This window comes from Micromys minutus, assembly GCF_963924665.1.
Source record: "Micromys minutus genome assembly, chromosome: 13".
NCBI lineage: Eukaryota > Metazoa > Chordata > Mammalia > Rodentia > Muridae > Micromys > Micromys minutus.
The window spans coordinates 8,927,795-8,949,312 of NC_137982.1; the positions used below are offsets into that span (position 1 = coordinate 8,927,795).

The 21,518-nt window shown below is 45.2% G+C and overlaps 1 protein-coding gene across 1 annotated transcript in view; it reads right to left on the minus strand.

Annotated features, from left to right (window-relative positions):
- Window positions 1-21,518, minus strand: part of GARNL3 (GTPase activating Rap/RanGAP domain like 3) — a 132,718-nt gene that overhangs the window by 46,264 nt on the left and 64,936 nt on the right. The window contains exons 5-12 of the mRNA XM_080927048.1: window positions 19,151-19,250; window positions 17,085-17,203; window positions 15,782-15,846; window positions 14,661-14,724; window positions 10,977-11,003; window positions 4,978-5,053; window positions 4,335-4,433; window positions 2,455-2,558 (exon numbers count right to left, since the gene is read on the minus strand). Coding sequence (XP_080783174.1) covers window positions 2,455-2,558; window positions 4,335-4,433; window positions 4,978-5,053; window positions 10,977-11,003; window positions 14,661-14,724; window positions 15,782-15,846; window positions 17,085-17,203; window positions 19,151-19,250 — 654 coding nt within the window. The remainder of the gene's footprint in view (window positions 1-2,454; window positions 2,559-4,334; window positions 4,434-4,977; window positions 5,054-10,976; window positions 11,004-14,660; window positions 14,725-15,781; window positions 15,847-17,084; window positions 17,204-19,150; window positions 19,251-21,518) is intronic.

Consider the following 21,518-nt stretch of genomic DNA (forward strand, 5'->3'; position numbering starts at 1 on the left):
TTCCTAGCTCTACACAGCGGCTTACAACCATCTGTCACGTCAGTTCAGTGGATCTGTAGCCTCTTCCAACCTTTGTGAACTCCCTAGTACACACAGTACACTTACATGCAGGAACATACATGAATATATATAAAATTAAATAAATATTGAAAAGATCATGAATTACAGTACATAATTTATCCATGTGTAGCTACTGCTCCATCTGTCATATGGTGTGGGCAGCATTGGGGACTTCTGGGAAGAATAGTAAGGCATTCTATTGGAGCTTGTATGTCTGCTGTGTGTGGGGTGCTGGTACTGATGCTTGAACCCAGCACCTCACATGTGTTAGACAAGCACTCCATCCTTGAACCCCAATCCCCAGCATAAGTTTTCTGATGCCACTGTTGGCATGTAAGAGGTCAAGAGCATTGAGGATGTCAGAGGAGATGGTGTGGTCTATCCTTTCCAATGAAGAGACCTAGCAGCAGAGACATGGGTCTTCCCAACCAAACAGAGAAGACATCTTGCACACAGCAAGTCACAACCACGTGTGCTTCCTGTTTCAATATGCCTGACCAGAGTTCTCCTAAAACAAGGGATAAGTTCAATGCCTTCATGGTCCCCATAGCCCATGTGATTCCATTAATTAGCTACCTTTTCCAGTCAGACTACAGAACAGTACTTACGGTTTCATCTCTCCCTGCACATTTTCCCCAGAGTGCCTCTACCTCCCAGTGCTGCAGTTATCACCCCAGGGTACAGACTGCTGTGTGCCTTACCCTTTTACTAGAATCAGAATTTTACACGCTCAGTTAAAAACCTTTTTGCCCCCTTTAAAGTTTGTATTTCTTGGCTGAACAATTGTTCATTTGTGTCAGTGACATTTATTCATGGAGATGCCTTCTCTTAATGCATTAAAAATGTGATAAAAGTCTTATATGAGGAAAGCATAACTCTCCAAATCTCATCTGCCAAAACCCAGTAGCTAGGCCTGGGGAGATGGCTTGGTAGTTAAGAGCACCTGTTGCTCTTACAGAGGACCCGAGTTTGATTCCCAGCTCCCACATGGTGGCTCACAAACCAATCATCACTTCAGCTCCAGGGGCTCAGACTCCCTGTTCTGATCTCTGTGTATACATCACAGTGCATGTATAGACATAGGCAAAAACCACTTACACACTTTAAAACCAAACTAAACCCCAGTAGCCCATATATTAATTGTACCTAAATTCTAACAGGTTGGATTTTTTTTTTCCCTCCTAAAACTGGCCAACCACTGGGTTGGAAAAGGAGAACTCTGTGGGGACATTCCCAGCATGGCCAGACCATGTAGACAGTCATGGTTAACTTCAACATCAATCTGAAAACAGCTTCTAATGCACAACATCTGATTTAGGTAGGATTTCTCTAGCTGTGATAAACATCAACATGGGGAGGAAAAGCTTTATTTCAGCCTTCAACTATCACACTCCATCATCTAAGGAGTCACAGCAGGCCACAGAGGCCACAGAGGGCTTGCCCCCCCCCCATGCCTTGCTCAGCCTGTGTTCTTATAGTACCCAGGACCACCAGTCCAGGGTGGCCCCGCTCAGTGAGCTGCCATCCCTCCACCTCAATTATCAATAAATAAAATGTGCCACAGGTCAATCTGGTCAATTTCTCCTCTCAAATGACTCTAGTTTATGCCAAGTTGATATAAAACTAGCTAGCATACTAACATAGTTCATGTTCCAGACTCTTATTCTGACAAGGCCAAAGGCACACCGAGAGAAGCCAGAGGGAGAAGCCTTGTTAATACAGAACAGTCTGCAATCTGCAAGGTGTCTCCTTATGGTTTAGGCAGGTTTCTCAGTTACCTACGCTGGAAGCCTGACTCCATGCGTGAAGTGCTAAGAGATTGGGGGGAAGGTTTAGAGGGGAGCCTGGTGGGAGGTGATGAGGTCTTGGAAGGGGTTATCAAGTTTCTCATGGGAGTTCGTTCTTGCTCAGTTACGTCTGTCTGTAACCTAACCTGGATTTCTCACACTTCCTCTATGTCATTTGATTTCTTCTATATCTGTACCACATGCTGACCATAATGAGGGCCTCACTAGAGCTCAAAATACCAGTGCTCTTGAAATATGACTCTGAGCTACATAAACTTCTTTATAGTGTTCCCAGGCTCCAGGTATTTTGTTATGACAACACAGCATAGATGTGTAGTCTTTAAAATCATAGTTACACATGTGCAAGTACATATATGTGCACACATACAGGCCCACTAAGATCTCTGATCCTGTCTTGAAGATGACAGAGGCAGTAACAATAAGCTTCCTATGCTTTGTTTGCAGTTGACACAGACTATAGAAAATGCCTGAGTTGGTAACTGAAGTGGTGCTCACTTTAACACACCTCTTCTCTAATTGTGTAAAGCTCAGCCACATTAAGTCACATGACAGTTTGTGTTCTCAAAGAGCCCAAGGTCACACCTACCTGCTGTCTGTTCTCTTTGGAATACGGCAACATGGTGGAGACGTGAAACATGACCTCATGCCCTTGGTACACAGTATAGACTGAGTTGATCCCCGTGGTGTTATCTGTAAAACACAAGAGCACAGTTTTACAAGGGCATGCAGGTGGAGGCACACAATTTACATTACACTCTCAAAGACCTGGGTTTACCAGCTGTGGTGATCAGGAGAGGCTCACCTGAGGTTAACTCTTTACTTCCCATGAGACTCCTGCTCATGCAACAATCCCTCCCCTTCCTGTGGCCATGGGGAAAGGATACAGTTCACACAAGCCATGATATTCATGAAATCAAGGTGGGGTTCTGAAGAACTGTTGGGTGATTAAAATCAAAGGCTCTGCAGGTAGATGGACCAGCCAGACTTCTCACTGGCTAGGTTACTCCTCCCCCCGCCTCAAATGTAAGGACTTTATCATTTTTTGTAATTTAATTTTTAAAGCTTTGTTACTTAGTGTTCGCATGTGTGCACATGTGTGGCGGGTCTAGGGGTCTATATGTAGTGATTTCTCCAGTTTTGGCCGTCCTCAGACATTGCTGTCATGCTCTGAATCTGTGTGTGCTGCCAGGCAGAGAGGACCAGAAGTCTGTCACATTCAGGCTTCAGAAGCCTTGTGCCAACTGCCTGACTTTCTTTGAGGCTTGACTGAAGATCAAACAAAACAGCAAACACAGAAACACAAGATGCGGGAAATGCTCCTCACCCAGAAGCTGACAGGGAGCTCAAGCCTGAGTTTGCCATCTAGTTCCCCTCCATCCACCTCCCAGCTCCACACCCACATCTCCAACGTCTACTTCAGGCCAGAGACCCAGGGACCCCGTGAGAATCTTCCTCTTCATCTCCACTTTCTAATATCGTAGGACCCTGTGCCCTCTACCTCAGCGCTGGGATTTGTTGTCTTCCCGCCAGCCTACTGTTCACTGGCCATGACAGCTGCCCTGCCCCTCTTTTAGACTATGGACTCTGGTTCTCTGGTTCTCCCCGGCCTGCTACCTCTAGATTATTTTCCTCACAGGTCTGCCCTAAGGGGACCTAGCTACTTTCCTACTCAGTGACAAGCAAGGGGACTTCAAACTCCCTGCAAAGCCATCCTTCCCCTTCTCTAGTATATATTGCAACCTTCTTGGTCCCTCTGCTCCTTCCAACCAGAAAGCCATTCTCTTAGTTTCTAGAACACGCCATGCTCTTTCAGCCCCAGGGATTCTACAGATGCTCCCTGTTTGAAATTCTTTTCTCAGGACTGTCCAACTGTTCCCACTCATCACTCCCATGTTCCCCCAGAGAAGTCTTCTGTAATCCCCAGAGTCGGCAAAGTGCCTGTGGCGCTCTCTGTGCCTCCTCAATCCGGTAAGCACTGACTGCCAAGCTATTTCATAACCATCACCCATGTGACGCCTGTGCTATCCAGCTCTTTGCAAGGCAGGGCTCGTGTTGAGCCCAGCCCGGTCCTGGCATACGGATAGTGCTCATTGGTAAATGCAACTATGGGACAATGGAGACTTTTGTTTTAAGGCAACTTTATTGTGTGACTCTTACTAAGGCAATCTGCACTAGTGATGAAGTTACCAAGTTCTATAACCTCCTGAGATTCCACAACCGATGTGGTCCTTCGTTGATGGAAATGTCATTCATTTATGTACTTACTGATGGTGTCTCATGGTGCTTCCTCTGGGTTCCAAGGGCTGATTAGTCTTATAAAGCCAATGAGAGGAGTCAATGACCATGTCCAGCAATTCATGTCATATTAGGGATCATCCTCAATCTTTCCAGTTTCTGGCTCACATGTTCCCCTCTCTTGGGTATAAGTAACAGAACTGTACTAGTTTTGACAAGGGGCATGCTTACTTTTGGTGTCCAGACCGCCACGGTAGCCTGTCCAGCCCTTTAAAGGAATGGTGTCACCAAGGAGATTTAAAAATTTTTGAAATGCTTCACTTCCAATTTCTGCAAGAAAAGGCACAGATGTCAATCTTGGGTCCTCGTTTTCTAACCACAAAGAAGTCATAGATAATATGCACGGTATCAAAGCATGAGGTTGTATCACCTCTACCCAAGGGCTAAAAGGAAGTCTCGTAATTTTTAGGAACCCAAGGGAAGGAAAACAACCAGATGGACCAGACCTGGGCCATGCAGTACTGAGGGATGAAGATGCTATTGCTATCCCACCCAGTGATAAACAGGGATGTAACATGAAAGATACAGATACAGGAAGAGGAGACCAGAAACAGCAAGGAAATACCTTGCACTCTATAGAACCATATTTTCGAAACTCATGTGTGTTCCCCACAATCCACGGATGTGTTCTCTAGTGCCCATTGCAGGGACTGGTATGAGTTAGGTGATCCGTAAAATACTTAGCAAATGAATGAAACTGGTCAAGAACCACCTTATAAAATTCTGTAAATTGCTTTCTGCTACTGGAAAATCCAACTCAATCAGACATTTGGTTTCAGCGGTGCAGAGGCAGGGGTGCAGAGGGGATGCTCACCATTGCTGAACATCTCGTCGTCTGTGAGCTGCCCATCTTTGGCAAAAAGAACCCCAAATTTGAAATTCACAGAGCCCTTACAATGAGACAGCAAAAGACACACCAGTTAGTTTTAACACTAAAGCACCCCTAGTTATAAGCTACAGTGTTTGCCATTTAGGATTACTGTGGTCACTAGAGTGGACACTTGGGGGACTCTTTCCTCTCATTGGCCCCAATACTAACCAGTGTTAACAAGAGTCACTCATTTTTTTTTTGTAGGGGTGCAAAATAGTGCACAGATGAGGTGGTCCATGCTTGTATCAGTTAATCCATCCGTACTTTCCTTACTGATGGCACCAGGAGGATGCAAGGACATTGTGGTGCTTCTGACAAATGGCCACAGGCACCCATGGGTCTGACACCATGTTCTGATCTAAGCATCAGCAACAGTTCCAAGAAGAGCAGGGGAGCTAATTGTAACTGAGAACCAAACATAACAATCTTAGGCTGACGTCTGGTAGGCTCTTCTAGAAATAGATATGGAAATTGTGGGCAATTTATACCAAAAGCTCACTCCCCCGTTCTTGAAGATATTTAATCTGAGCAAATCCAGATGTGCGAATAAAAAACAAAGCAAGCCAAGACAGCAGTGGCTATTCCAAGTCTGAGTTTGTAATTCTCAACTGTGTGGATGACTGATACAATCTGACCCTGCAGAAATGACAAACACCAAGGTGTGATGATAGCAGCTTCAGGGAAGAGAAAGAGAGGGATGGAGTCAGGGAGCAGGAAACAGGGTCTCAAACTGTTACTTTTTAAAGACTTAGTATTATTTATATGTCTGTATTGCTGCCATAATTATCATGCTGTACTATGGTGGTTGTCGTCAAATAAGTGCGGGTTCCCTCGGAACTGGAGTTTCAGGCAGTTATGAGTTACTGGGTATGAGTGCTAGGATCCAAATCTGGCTTCTCTGCAAGAGCAGTGCATGTTCTTAGTTGCTGAGGCATTACTCCAGCCCCTCAGTGCTAGGCTTTTAATGATCTTGCCCTTACTCTGGGCAGGGGATTTGTATATTAGTCTCTGTACTTTGTGTATGCCTGGATTACTTAATAATAAAAGAGCCCATTGTTGGGAGAATATTAATACCACAAGGCTGTCTGACCCACCACTAAATGAAGGTCCAGGATGTTGGTAGTCAACGTGTGGGTGGTCAGTGGGGCCAGAGGTGAGAGGTCTTGAATCCCAGCAGGGTGCTAGGATTCAGAGGTGGAATGGCAAGAGTCTGAAAGCCCAGTCTGAGCTGGTGGATCAGAGACTAAAGTGCTCACCACAAGGGCCAAAGAAACACGAATTCAGATCCCCAGAACTCACAAAAATGTCTGGTAGGTTTGGTAAGGTGCCTGCCATTCTGGTTCAGGAAGGCAGAGAGATGAGGAGAGAGGATCCCCAGAAGAAGCTGGCTAACAAAAGTGGACACATCAGGGAGCTCTGCATTTGATTAGGAATCCTGCCTCAATGAATAAGGTAGAAGAGGGATAGTGGAAGAGTTGTGGCATCAACCTAAGGCATCCATATGTGTGTGTTCGTGAACCCACACATGCACACACAGTATATGCACACATTTAGAAAAAGAAGAATCTGAACAGCCAGGTCTGAGGTTTCTGCATCTAAACTCTCCTCTGTCTGTGGTACACTTGGGAGACAGGTGCACACCCTTCTGTAATAGTGGCTTTCTAGATAGACATAAATAGGGAGGCCATTTCCCCCTGACCTTACACCTGGAATGCTCCCCAGTTCTTGGGGAGTGATGCTCTCCCCCACTAGGCAAGCCTCAGCTCCAGTGGCAACTTTGAGAGGCCACTTCTCACTGCCACCCCCACCCTCACGGCACTGCTCACTCACACTTTACACCACCCTCACTTTACACCACCATCCCCACTGTACTTCTGGTCTTAGACATGTACATGTATCTGTTAAGATCACACACTTCACTACTGAATCTAAAGGGCAGACCAAGAGGCTGGGGACAGTAGGAAAGATGGACAAGTGTGACTCAGTGGCCGTGCACATGCAGGAAGAAAAACAGCAAAGCTGGAAGAAAACACTTGCTTTTTATCAGCTGTCAGTTTTCAATTGTTTTTTTTTTTTTTTTGTAGATTCTTAAAGGCTTATTTTTATTATTTTAAATTGTGTGTGTGTGTGTGTGTGTGTGTGTGTGTGCACATGAGCACAGGTGCCTGTGAGGACTAGAGGTGTTGTTGGATCCCCCGAAGCTGGAGTTTTGTGAGCTGCTGGGAACAGCATATTGCTCTTAACCCCCAGTCATCTCTCCAGTTCCAATCTCTGTAGTTTTGTCTGGACTTTGACTTCTTTTGAGTTTCTATGACCATCATGTTTCTTCTTTTTTTGGAGTGATGCCAGCAATCACACATCTCTAAGATGCTGGTACCCTTCTGACCCTCATAAAAAGCAGCCATAGCAATGTGTAGTCTAGCAGACAGTCCATTTGGAGTAGTCACAAGAAAACTGAAGCAGTGAAGCAGTGGCCCTCTGTACTCGGTGTCCAGGTTGACAACAGCATCGGGAGCCCTGGAGGGGTTGCTAGGAGATGGCTGGCTCCCAGCCCAGTGTTCCAAGCTAAGTAGGTCTGGCATCTGGCTTGGAAGTTAGCATCAAAAAGATTTCCCTGAGATGTTCTTGCTGCTGGTCCAGAAAACAGACTCTAAGAACCAGTGAAGAAAAGGAACTAACTGGGAGGCTTCCAGGAAGCCCGGAATTGGGTCCAACTGAGCCAGCAGACAGTAAGCATAGGGCAGGGGGGATTAGGCATACTAGCAGCTCATTAGGACCAGAAAGGCGCCACAGGTCACAAACAGGGAAATCCAGGAACAAGAGATTTGTCCAAGGCTGGTCATAAGTGAACAGCAGGCAGACATGGGATCTAGGTCTTTTGATTCTTTCCAATAGTATGGCATAGTATTCACAGGACAGGTCTGCACTGAGCAAAGCTGAGAGTGCAGGCAGAGAGGTCAGTGGCCAAAGCTTTATGAAACTTCATGGGGATATTCTGAGACTGGCAGCATGCTACCAGTACCCTGGCTGAGGCCTTGGAGGGGATAGAGCTGTGAAACGTGTTATCAGGTCAGGCTGAAGCATTACAAAGTCACTGGGCGAGGAGGATGCAGGATGGGAATTTTCTAGGTACCCTGCAACGATAATATTTTCATCCTTCAAGGTCACCAACTGGGAGAAGAGCACGACTCCAGATCTGCCATGATGAACTTGACCTGCATCTCTGTTTTCCCACTGTCCAGCTGTTATTAATACTCTCCAAAGAGCCCGAGTTTAAATGAGAAATTATATAGAACCCTCTGCTTCAGGTGGACATTCCAAGAATGCTTGGTCCAGGGAATGGCACTTTTGGGAGGTGTGGTCTTGGAGGAAGTATGTCACTGTGTGTGGGGGCTTTGAGACCTTCCTCCTAGCTGCCTGAGTATCCAGTCCTCTCCTGGTTGTAGCTGGATCAACTCTCAGCTCCTTCTCTAGCACCATGTCTGCCTGGACTCTGCCATACTTCTTGCCATGGGGATAATGGACTGAACTTCTGACACTATAAGCCAGTCCCAATTAAATGTTGTCCCATTATGAGTTGCCTTGGTCATGGTGACTGTTCACAGTAATGAAAACCCTAGCTAAGACAGGATCTATTGAAATATCCAGGTGTCTGAGACTTCTCAGATGATGCCTGTGACGAGTAGAAAGCATTCACCTGTTTCCAGAAACCAGGTGTCAGTCAACATAAGGAACTACCTTAGACTTTAGGAGAGGTAGTTTGATCTGGAACTACCTGATCATAATAGATCATTTTGAGTTGTCATCTTCTGGCACTGGGAACTGAACCCCTGGTTGTGCTCTACCACTGAGCTCCAACCCCAATGGGCCACTTTGAATTAAGTAACTAAACACATCAGTGCTTCATGAGCACTGAATTTGGAGAGATGTGGTGAGCTTTCTAGGTCCCAAGTTCAGTCTGGGCCACTGGAGGAAGCTGCCTATTGGAGAGTTATAGTACTGATTTCCTCAGGACACAGTCCTGCTCAGACACAAAAACAGGCCACATTTGTCATTTCTATTTGTTTAGAAGTTAAAATATTTCTAAATTGAAAAGTGTCGACTTATTTTTATTTTATATGTATACTTGTTTGCCTGCCATGGATGTGTACTACATGTGTGCTTGGTGCCTGTGGAGACTTGAAGAGGCCATTGGAGTCCCTGAAATTGGGTTTACAGATGATTGTAAGTCACTGTGTGGGTGCTAGGAACTGTGAACTCAAGTCTTTTCTAAGAGCCAGTGACCCTCACTGTGGAGTCACCCCTCCAGCCCCCAATTCTAATTTTATACTCCAAATTATATTCCTTCTGTAAAAAGTGAAATCTGAGCAGAAAGTCCCAATAAATCCGGAAGAACCACTGGAACTGAGGAAGAATGGCCTTATTTAAGACAGCATGGCTGGTTTCTTGATACTGTTGCTTAGGCAGTGCCTTGGCTAGTATTATGTCAACTTGACACAGCCAGAATCACCTGAAAGATGGGACCCTGCATTGAGAAAGTACATCCATAAGATTTGTCTGCAAGTCATTTTCTTAGTTAGTGATTGTGGGAGAGGGCCCATCTCACTGTGAGTGGGGTTGTCTCTGGGCTGGTGGTCCTGGGTCCTGTAAGAATGCAGGCTGAGCAAGCCATGATGAGCAAGCAAACAGCATCCCTCCATGGCCTCTGCATCAGCTCCTGCCTCTAGGTTCCTGTCCTTTCTGAGTTTCTGTCCTGTCTTCCTTCAGGGATGAGCAGTGAAAGCGGGAGCCAGATAAACCCTGTCCTTCCCAACTCTCGGACATCATGTTTAAGACAGACAGCCTTCTGCATATATACAGGTTCTGCCTATTCACCATTCACTGGTTTCCCCAATATCAGGACACTAAATCGCCAGTCTGTGCAGTCATGAACTCATAAAACATGGGTATCATATCACTAACTTTACTAAGTAGCTAATCTTTCAGAAACATCACCACTGTTCCTTATTAGGCTTTTCCCCTGCCCATAGCCACAACTCATAGTTTATCACTAGGATGGACTAGAGTCAAGGTCGACATTCCCAACTGGTTCTAACTGTGGGATTAAATGGGACTGCTTGGGCCATTCATCTCTCAGAAATCTCTCATGAATGATGATCTCTGCTCTCCACTTCCCAAGTTATTGACAAGGGACATATTTGTCTCTTCAAGCAAACAGCCCCTAAGTAAAGAGACAAAACTGAGAAATAGAGATCTGGTCTGTACAGTGTAGGCCAAACATGAAGAGGGTGCTGCCACCACACTGGAGTGCTCGTAACAGGTGCACTGAGACACATTTGAATTCAGGACACTTTATAAAGATGTGTCAGCTAGACGAGGTGATGGATTAGGCATTGAGTATGAGGGAAATGGAGGAGTTAGGGTTTTACAAAGTTTGACCCAAGCAACTAGATAAATGATATTTCCATTTCTGCTATGGGCAATATACACTAACCATCATTTCCCTACTCAGTTATCTGGTGATAACATGCTGTATCTCTCTCTCTCTCTCTCTCTCTCTCTCTCTCTCTCTCTCTCTCTCTCTCTCACACACACACACACACACACACACACACACACACACTTAAAATGGCGTAACAGAATGAAGCCTGCAGACTAGTCTGCATCTGGAATAACAAGAGTGTGGCTAATGCACAGACATCCTACTTGAATGCCAATGAGCACCTCCTTACAAATATTCATGTATGTATGCAGATTTAAGTGTATTTGTCTATTTATAGATAGCTGTATGAAAAATTCTGCAGGAGACCTTGGAACGCCCCTTTAGTCAAGTCTCTTTGTGAGAATGAGCTCACACTGCAAATGCACAGAAGTCTGACTCTGGGAGAAGGCTGTGCTCACAGTGAGGGGACAGAGAACAAATATGTTCATAAGCCACTTACCTCTTGCTCTTCTAGAACCAGCAAGTCCTGTCAAGCAAAGTTTCAGAAGTTATGTTCATAGGTCATGGTAATTAGTGGAGTTAGGTTTTCTGTGAAAGCCAAGTGTTACATATTCACACAATTTTGGAAATAATAGAATTTGGTTATGGGATCTCTCTTTAAGGGAAGACAAAAATAAGCAAAAAACAGAAAACAAAACTCTGTCTGGACCACACATTCCTCAGAGAACTCTCTGACAGACAGTAGTGCTCACCCCTCCCTAAATCAAACACACTTCCTGCTTCAAGACAATACTCGTTTAGTGAGGAGATAAGACTGAGAAACAGAGAGCTCAACACCTGTGCCAAATGCTGATAGCCAGGGTCAAGATGTCAGCTCACACACATCCCATTACTTGCCCAACCCTAAGTCAGCTGCCTGAAGAGACCCTCTCTTGAGATCAACGTGAGGCATGGTGACCCTAAAGAAGCCCGGCTTTGAGTCCTTGCTCTGCTCTCTACAGCTGTGTTTGGGAACAAAGCATCTGACCTGTGTCTATTCCTTACTCATGGTTCAAGGATATGTACTGTTTTGCTCTGTGCAGGTCACTATGGAGAACGACAGGGTGAGGGTGGGGATGCCTTTCACATGACCTCAGGCCACCTTCCCATCTCATGCCTAGTTACTACTTTACAGTAAACGTCTGAAGAAGTTGGCAAGCAGATACCCAAGGCTCTGAGAGAGGTCACCGGGTGAGTGCTGGTGGGGAAGGTGGATCCTGGAAAGCCATGGCTGCCAGTAAGAACAGAGAGGAAGAGGCCCAGGAGAGAGGTGGACGAGGCTAAGGGATCCACATCATCTGTGTCAACTGGGGAGCTGACAATTCCTAAAGAAGTATGCAAGTCACACAAAAATTCTCCACTTTTGGTAACATAAGGGCTCTTTTGTTCAGAATTCAGCCATCTGAATCCTAGGGAAAAAACAAGCCTGCTCTGTGCCTTCTACGTTGGGACACACTTCATATTTGCATGTTATTACACACTTCACTGAAAGATACTCTCTTCCATAATTTCCTTTAATTGCAACCACCATACAGCCCATCACTCCAGAATTACAGGTAAGGAATTGAAGATTCAGCCTGGGTTAAGGTCACATGGTCTGGTTCTTCTGACATTTGCAAGGACACAATCACGGTGAATCAGGCATAAGGGACTTCCCAACTGCCTTTAGTCTAGCAAGTCTCAGAGCTGGGGCATTTTGCCTAGTGATAGGGCTTTCCTCAGCAGACAGGCTGTGGGAGTAGCTTTGTAAAAGGCATCCCCAGGGTCTCAACATTCAGCCCTGGTGGCAGGAAGGATGCCACAGGCCACCAGACCACGCTTCCTTTTGCAGTCTCCTTGCTTTGGATTCTGTCTGCTTAGGAGAGGGTGCTCCTGCCAGGCATCATGGTCTACCAATGTCCCACTTGACAGCATTCAAAAATTTAAAAAAACGTTCATTTCTGGATTTGTGGGTACTATCTAAGTCTCTTTTTCTTGTTTTCCAGTTAGTAATTTCAGTTTGGAAGGTCTACTCTATGGCAGTAATGGTGTTTCTTAATATAGTCCTATTGATGACTCTTCTTTGTGTCTGTTTATACATGTCTGTGTATACACATATGTACATATGTAGACATGTGTGTGCCATGTATGTGATAGTATGTGATGCTAGAAGATAAGCTGTGGTGTTGGTTCTCATGCTCTATGTTGTCTGAGACTGGGTCTTATTGTTTTCCACTGTGACAGGCTAGCTGCCCAGCAGGCCTCTGAAGATTTCCTGTCTCTCTGCCTTTCATCTTGCTGTAGGAGTGCTGGGACTATGGATGTCAGCTACTGCTTTAAGTGGGCTCTGGGGATCTGAAATCAGTCTTCAAACTTGTGCTAGCTCCTGGTATTGTTGTTTATGGAATTTTGACTTTGATCATAAGTTTGTTGCTAATATTAAGTTTTTAAAAAACCCCAAATATTAGATTTAGGAGTGCATGATTTTCCAGGCAGTGGTGATGTACACCTTTAATCTCTGCACTCGAGAGGCAGAGGGTGGTGGATCTCTGAGTTCTAGGCCAGCTGGACTATACATTGAGTTCCAGGACAGCCAGGGCTACACAGAGAAACCCTGTTTCAAAAAACAAACTGACTTTACATGTACTTAAAAAACCAAAAAATACTATAAACATTGAGATTTCATTCTATAGATTCTTATATAATCTATGGTCATCAGGAAATTTAGCTACAACTATCTAGATGCAAAGGTAGTGGAGAGGGGCGGGAAGGTAGCACACGCATGCCCACTTCTCCCACCTATCCAAAGCCAACTTAATCACACACATTGCTTCTGGAAAAAATTGGGTCAAGAAAAATGCCACTGCATCCTAGCAAGGAGAGGTAGAGGGGCAGAAGCTTCCTGCTCACACTGAGGTTGGTTCAGCTTCTGTTCACCCTGTGAGTCTTGTGACTGACAGGGTTTCTAACAGTAATGTGTAGAAGCTGGGGGACAGCTCTGAGGGTGTGTCTGTCCTGAGAGAAGGGCATCCCTGGGCAGCTCCTCCAGTACGTGGGGGCAGGGCCTTCGGAGTGGGCTAGTAGTGGTGATCAGAGGGAATGACTAAGAATCTGTTCTCATAGCCGAGGTGGGAGTATTACTGTTGCTCAGTCCTCCAGAGGCTAAGAAGGAAGGACATGCGCTTGAGATCACCCTGAGTTATGAAGTGAGTTCTAGGGTAGCATGGGCCATATGGTAAGAGCCTGTATTTAACAAATCCAAGCTGTATTATGAAGTACTAAAGGCACATTGCTACTGATATAGTTAGAATTCTAATTTGTTTTTAAGATTGCCATAGTCACTTTAAACATAGCACAGCTTAATTTGCTTAGTTTAATCTAACACTAAGTTTGCCTGAGTTTATTCTAGCAGTGTACAAATAATATTTAATTGTATTTTGTTTTGTTTGGTGTGTGTGTGTGTGTGTGTGTGTGTGTAAGATGCACACAGGCGCTTTGCAGCACGGAGGACAACTTACAGGTAGCAGTTCTCCCTTCTACCATGCCCGTCCTCATGGTTGAACAAACAGCATTTTACAAATTAAATGAAAGCAAAGGCATGAGGGTATTCAACTCTGTATGTCTGGGTTAAACTAAGCCGAAAGGCAGTGAGTGGCAGTTTGAAAGCTCACTCTAAAGGCATACAGAAAAAAAAAAAAAAAAAAAAAAACAACAAACAACAAACCTGTCTCCATCCTGATCCATCCTGCACAGCTCACTGAGTTATTTCCCCACAAATGAATTCAGTCACTGTCACTCAGCACAGGCCCCGCTGCCTCCAGGACACAATTTCAGGCTGCCCCTCCAGCTTCGTCCTTGCCATCTAGCTCTGGTGCAGCCCACGTCCCTGAAGCTCAGCTTTGCTCTCTTGACTAGCGTCCTAGTGAGGATGGCTACAGTTTTATGTTTTCAGAGCTAAACTGATTACAGCTGCATGACGAAGATTATATATATGTATGTATATGTTATGTATATGTATATATAAAAAACATAAATATGTATGTATATTTAAATCTGACAACCTGACCCCGATTATGACACCACACCGGTCTCCCTGGGCAGACTAGCCTGCCCCACCAACCTAGCAAGCTGAGATTGAGTCTATGCACGTTATGAAGTCTTTTACCTTTTGTATCTCGGGATGAAAAATTTCCCTAGGTCCTTTCTCAAACTTGTCCAGGTTCATGGCACTGAAACAGAGCAGACAGAGTGAGCCAGTGAGGCAGGGACGGAAGCAATAGGGAGTCAGGCACAGTTTCTCTGGACAGACAATAGTATTGGAAAAATCATGGCAGAGTCTCTGAAGGGCCTGACACACTGGGAATGCAGATCGGCAAGTGAGGGAAGAATGAGAAAATCCACAAACTTCAATATGCCATGAGTAACTGTCCCCCAGGGCACTCATGCAGTTCGAGGCAGTCCTCAGCGACTCCTCGCTGTTCTCCCAGATTGCTATTGACTTATTAATGGTCCGTCATTGGCAGTTTCATATAGTGCATGATACCCTTGACCTCCGAAGCCCAGAGCCATAGAGACTTAGGTCTAAATCTTGCAGGTTCCTAGCTCTGCTCCCCGAGGCCCTGACTCCTCATAGGACTGGACACAACTGTGAATCGACTTTGTGCAGAGGAGTTAGAGTCGCTGAGAAAATGCCGGGGAAACAGTGGTGTCTGACAAAGAAGCTACTGTCACTAAGATGTAATATCCTATCTTGGGACAGAGTGACAGGCTCCATCTGGGTGGCAGCTTTCCACAGGCCTGGGAGAGAGATGAGAGGGAGGTGGGAAGCCAGGGGCAGCAGCCAGATGCGCCAATCCTTCCACTCGCTGCTCAGTGAGGAATAAAGCATTTCCCCCAGGGAGCTGTTGCTGACATCTGGGTTTCTATTGCAAAGTATAAAAATAAAATGAAAATGATTTCTTGATTTTTTTTTTTTCTAAGCCTGAAGTATCTAAGTGAACACAAGGAAAAAAGATGGCAGTGGGCAAAGAATGCAACAGAAAGAGATACTCGGGAGCCATGACCAGATGGATGTACGGAATATTGGCTGTGAGGTCTCTCTTTGAACCTCCATTTTATCACCTGTAACAACGACAATCCTGCCGTCTGGGGCTACCTTGAAGACTCTAGGAGGGAAAGCCTGGCTTGACAAAGTGCCTGGCATGTCAATCAATGCATAAGGGTCCTAGGAACAGACAATTCACACAGGCCTCCAAATTGTGTGGACCTCTGTCCGTGAATACTCACCTTAAGATGGACTTCACAGACAGTGTTTTTGTGGGACTGTAGGGGAGGCATATTTTTTGCGTACCCTGGAAGAATCAAAATACCAATGAGTGATGAGTCCAGGACCCTTCCCCCCCCGAGGAGCTGCAGCTGCTCACTGGTGGGACCATGCCTGTGCGCTCCCACTCCTCTTTAAGGATGCATGTGGACATAAACATTCTACATAGGGGGAAAAAAATCCTAGTCCAGCTGACCACACCCCTCCCGCTGGTTACACATTTCTGATTCTGAGCAGAACTCTTCAACGTATCAGGCCTCAGCATCTTGGTACCATGGTGGACAGCTAAGCCATCTGCTACAGTTTGGATACAAAACATGCATGTGTTGATAACTGTGTCACTAGTCTGTGTCACTGTTAGAAGGTGCTACAAGCGTTAAGAGCTGGATCTAGTGAGGGGTCTCAGGTCACTGGGGTAATGTGCTCTCAAATGGGGATGTAGAACCCTGGTCTCTTGGTTCCCAGCTGCTGTGAGGTGAATACTGTCCTCCAGCTCCACACGCCCTGCTGTGAAGTGTTGGCTCACCACCTGCCCCAGGGCAGAAACAGCCGACAGGTCGGAAGCCTCCGTAGCTGTGAGCCAACACAGACCTTTCCTCTTTTCATGTCTGCCAGCATCTCAGCTTAACAGAAACCCATGAACTACACCACCATCCAAATCTGCTGAAGGGGGATTTGTTCGGTCTCTGAGCTAAAAGTCAACTAAAACCAAAACAAAAGTCTCTGTTTGTTCAGTGAGACTCAAGTACCATGTCACCAGGTCAAAGGTCTTTAACTAGAAATCACCCAAATCTTCCAGCAAGGTTTTAATAATGTGTCCCTTGCAGGCTTATTTAAGTCATTTACTCATTTAATGAGAACTCACTGTGACGAGCTCATAGGAAGGGTTGTTACTTTACATTTCTGTGTACATGTAGGTGTGTAGGGGTGTGAGTGTGCATGTTTCAGAACAACAAGGTTACATAAAGAAACCTGGTCTCAAACAACAACAACAAACCCAAAAGTAATAGCTAAGATTAATGAAGTAATATGTTCTATAAAATATACTGCTATTCCCAGATGCCCAGACTTAGGAAGTGGCTATGTCTGAGCGTGGCTTAGAGATAGGGCAGAAGCCACTGGCCAGTAGAGCTTGGAGGCCCCCGTGCAGAGCAGCGGGATTCTGAACCATCTGCAGTGAGAGGAGTCACCTGAAAGGCTAACCGATCTGAGATGGGGATGAACTGCAGGGCAACCCTAGAGTACAAACACAGGTCGGGTACTCACTGTTTTCCGCCACAGAATCGCACGATACTGAGGGACACGCTGATTATTCTGGTCAGAAAGGGTGACAGACAAGAAGAAGGGGCTCTTCTCTGCATCATTTCCAATGTAATTCTGATGGACTGGAGAAGAGACAGTCGGTGAGGACCCAGTTGGTTCCTTCAAACAGAAGAGGCCAGCCCTTACATGCTATCCCAAGGCTGACTAGGAGAGGAACTGACCGCTAACAGTACACCCACTTCCCTCTGCCAACAAGTAGCTCAGAAATGAACATGTGATTCCACACCGACTGAGACAGGATGAGAAATGTGCTGAGAGCCTTATGGGAAGGCTTCCCACGCTAAAGATGTCCCCTTCCTCTGGATGTTGTAGTGTTAGGTGATGTCTGGAGTTGCTGCAGGCATTGTATGCTCCTAATGAGGACAAAGCCACCACACTGAGGCCAAGAAGCAGAAAAGGTAAAAGGTTCTAGGCTCTTGATAGCACTGAACTGTTGCTGCCACCAACCACAGAGCCTTCCCTGGCTGATGTGTAACTTGCTATGCAGATTATGTTGGTGTCAAATTTTATTGTTTGGTTCCTTCTTGTTTAACCCAGTTTGAGGCTTTACATCACCTCTCCAGCTGCTGGTGGCGTTCAAACTCACAGCAGTCCTTCTGCTGTGAAGCCAATGCTGTGGGCACTCCATGCACAGCCCTGGGGAAGATGACCGGCATATTTCTTCCTTAGTAAATACTTCTATACCCCCACCAACCTACGTAACCCTGCCTAGTCAGACCTGAACTTTCTAGAATAATATTGAAATAGTTTTCCTTATCTTTTATGTGCAGCACATTTTGTGTGTGTGTGTGTGTGTGTGTGTGTGTGTGTGTGTTGCACAGACATGAATGCATGAGTATGCATGCCTGTCTGTGCACATAGGAAGCCAAGGGAGGAAACTGGGTGTCTTTCTTCATTGCTCTCAGCTTTACTGCCTTATGACAGGATCTCTCGCTTGACTGAATAGTCTCCATTTTGGCCAGGTTACCTGGGCAGTGAGCTCCTAGTATCTACCTGTGTTTGTTTTTCCAGTGTCATGTTGCTGGCCCGCTCAGCCATGCCCAGATTTTTCACATGGGAGTGGGGATTTGAACTCAGGTTGTCATGTTGCAGTGCAATTGCTTCTTGACATCTGAGTCCTCCCTGTAATTGGTTTTAAAAAGACGCCACTCTCATATTCTGGCTTGAGTATCACGTTCCACAATGGATGTTCTATGGCACATCTCTGCCATTTCAAATTTCACATCAGTTATTCTTCTTCCATTCCCAGTCCTGCTCCCATTAGCGATACATCTGCTCTCTATCTTTCCACACATGCTCTCTAAATGTACAGTCTAAAGCCTGTGAGCAGCTGAGCTCTTGGTATGAGTTAGGCACCGGGTTTTGTCTTTCTTGTGCATCCCATTGGAGGCTTTGTTTAGACCTATAGGGAATGGCCAGAAACAGCCCCATTTATAGACAGAGAAGTCAAGTCCAAGTCCTCATGTTAATGAGAGCAGAACCACATTGAAAACCTGGTCTATAGGTCGATAAGTAAGGTGCATTGCACCTTACAGCTACGTATACAGTCCACCAGATAAATACCTGTCACTGGTGAGTAAGTGTGGCAGAGCCTGCAGTTTTATGGTCCAGAGGTTGCTCAGGAAACTGTTGTCTTTCTTCATGGTCTCAAATGAAATGTTTAAATCTCATGCAGATAGGGTACTGACCTTACTAAGTTAAAGCCTTTTTTTTTTTCATCCTGAAAATTCTTATCTATCAAAGCACTTGTTCCTATGAGCTAATTCACTCTTAACCAGGAATTAAAACAGCATCAACCCCCCAACTCCCTCAGCACTCCTCACAACAGACCAACCCACAATCAAGAAAGCTCTGAGTTGAAGCTTTTAGCCCAGGAAGCTCACTACTGACCTTATTGTGAAGTGCTCTGACACTGCTGTCCTGAATTACTTCATTCCACTCTTACACAGGGTTTGAAATTATGCAGGGTTGAACATTTCTTCCCCCAGTCACCACAATGACATAATTACCTTGTCCTAAAAAGTACTTGAAATACCACCGGGTGTGGTACTCTGGGTTTTCTAAGTGCACGTCTGTCCTTCGCCAAGTGCCTGGCAGAGCAGCTGCGTTCTGTAGGGAACAAAGCGGAGCGGTGTCATTAAAATGTGTGCTCAGAAAGTGCACATGAAGCTGGCAATAAACCAGAAGCTGAAGAACCAGGAAAAAATGTCAGCATTAAAACCACACACATAAGGGCTGTGACCACAGCAATGATGCCCAGTCTAGGAATCTTCAGGCTGCAGGAATAAAAAGGAGTGAACTCAACTCTAACAGGTGTAAAGTTTTCTCTTCTCAGGTGTTTGGCATCTGGATGCCTGGGAATTGGTGTTCCCTAGGCACCGATTCTTGCTACCCTAGGCCAGGACATTTCATCCAGAGGACGTTTGCTTGCATCTTATTCAAGTCTATTTCCTTTCTAGAACTTGTAAATGTATCTTAACGATTACCGAGTTGGTGTGTAAAATATGGACAAACATAATGAATAAACATATCAAAAGACAGTCGTTATTAATGCTTTGCATATGTGATGATTAATTCTGGTTGCCAGCTTGACTGGATCTGAAGAGGAAAGCCATTGGGCACATCTGTAAGAGGTTTTCCCGATTAGGTTGTCTGGGAAGACCCACCCTAAATGTGGGTCACACTTTCTGGTAGAGGCCTGAAAAAAGGTCTGAGAAGGCTTTTTATACCTTGCTGTTGGATCAACTGCCCTGTTGCTGCCACCACAGCTACTGTTACTGTTTGCTGATATCAGAACCCTGAAGACCAGCAGATCTCCAAGAATCCCCCGGGCCTTCAGCATTGGACTGGGACTGCTTGAGGTGTCCATCCTTGTGGACCAGGTAGTTACTTGATTTCCAGCCTTTCTAGTATGAAGGCAGCCATCATTGGTTTACTCAGATCACACTGTGTAAGCTGAGCTAATAAACCTCCTTTTAATAGATATTCAATACATCACTTCTCTTGCTTTGAGAACTCCAATTAGCAGCTGAACTGTCCCCACCATCCACACACAGCTATTTTCCCCTCTCTCCTTTAAAGACTGGGTTTCTCTGTGTAGCCCTGGCTGTCCTGAATTCATTCTGTAGACCAGGCTGCCCTTGAACTCACAGAGCTCCTCCTACCTATAGATCTGCCTGCCTCTGCCTCCAGAGTCCTGGGATTAAAGATGTGCACCACCAACACCTGGCTGGTATCTTTTGAATCATACAGAATCATGCAGTTCGAAAGATTTCCTTTCCACTCACTTTTTTTACACACACACACAGACACACAGACACACACACACACACACACACACACACACACACACAAATCAGGGTTTTTCATTGTTCTGTTTTGTTTGTTTGTTTGTCTGAGACAGGGTCTTTCTTCAAAGCCCTGGCTGTCCTGGAATTCACTATATAGAGCAGGCTGGCCCTGAACTCATAGAACTCCTCCTACCTCTGCCTCCCAAGTTCTGGGATTAAAGGTGCATGCCACCACACCCGGCTTATCAGTTTTTAAATGGAAATAATGTTTTGTCTACCTATTAGATGAAGGAACACAAATACAAACACATTAAGATTTCATCTTTACTATTAAATTGTTAAGAAGACATGCCAAGGTATAGGGATACCTCTGTGTGTGTGTGTGTGTGTGCACGCGCGCGCACACACATACTCACACTCATATGTGTATATATATGTATGTAGGTGAACCAAGACTAAGGAAGGGCATCTTAAGATGTTCTCTCCTATCACCCTCTTACTATTCCTTTGAGGAAGGATCTCTTCCTGGACACAAACTTGCCTTTCTCATGAAGGCTGCAGGTCAGCAAGCCACAGTGACCGCCTGTCATCCACAGGTGCCTATCTGATTAGTAGGGGCCGAGATCCAAGCTAGTTGTCATAATTGTGCAACAAATATTCTTACACCATTGAGCCATCCCTCCTTTCCCATTCTTTTTTTATTGTGTGCTGTGCATGTTTAGAAGCACGTGCCATCGAGCATGTGTGGAAGTCATGACAACTTGCTCTGCTCACCATGTGAGTTCTGAGGATGGACTCAGGTTGTCAGGTTTGACAGCCTTACCCGCTGAGATGTCTCACTGACCCACTTCCTTTAGGTTAAACTCACTCCTTTATTAGGCACTTGAGAATTAACCTACTCAAATGATAATGGCCTTAATCTAATTTCTTCATATTTATTGGTCATTTATGATTTTCTGTTTTGTGGGATACCTATTATGTCTTTTGTTTCCCTAAGTATTGTGTAGCATTTTAAAAATAATATTTGAAACCTTTGAAACAATGCAAATCTTGTCTTCCGATTAAATCTTTACTCCAAACTTGTTTG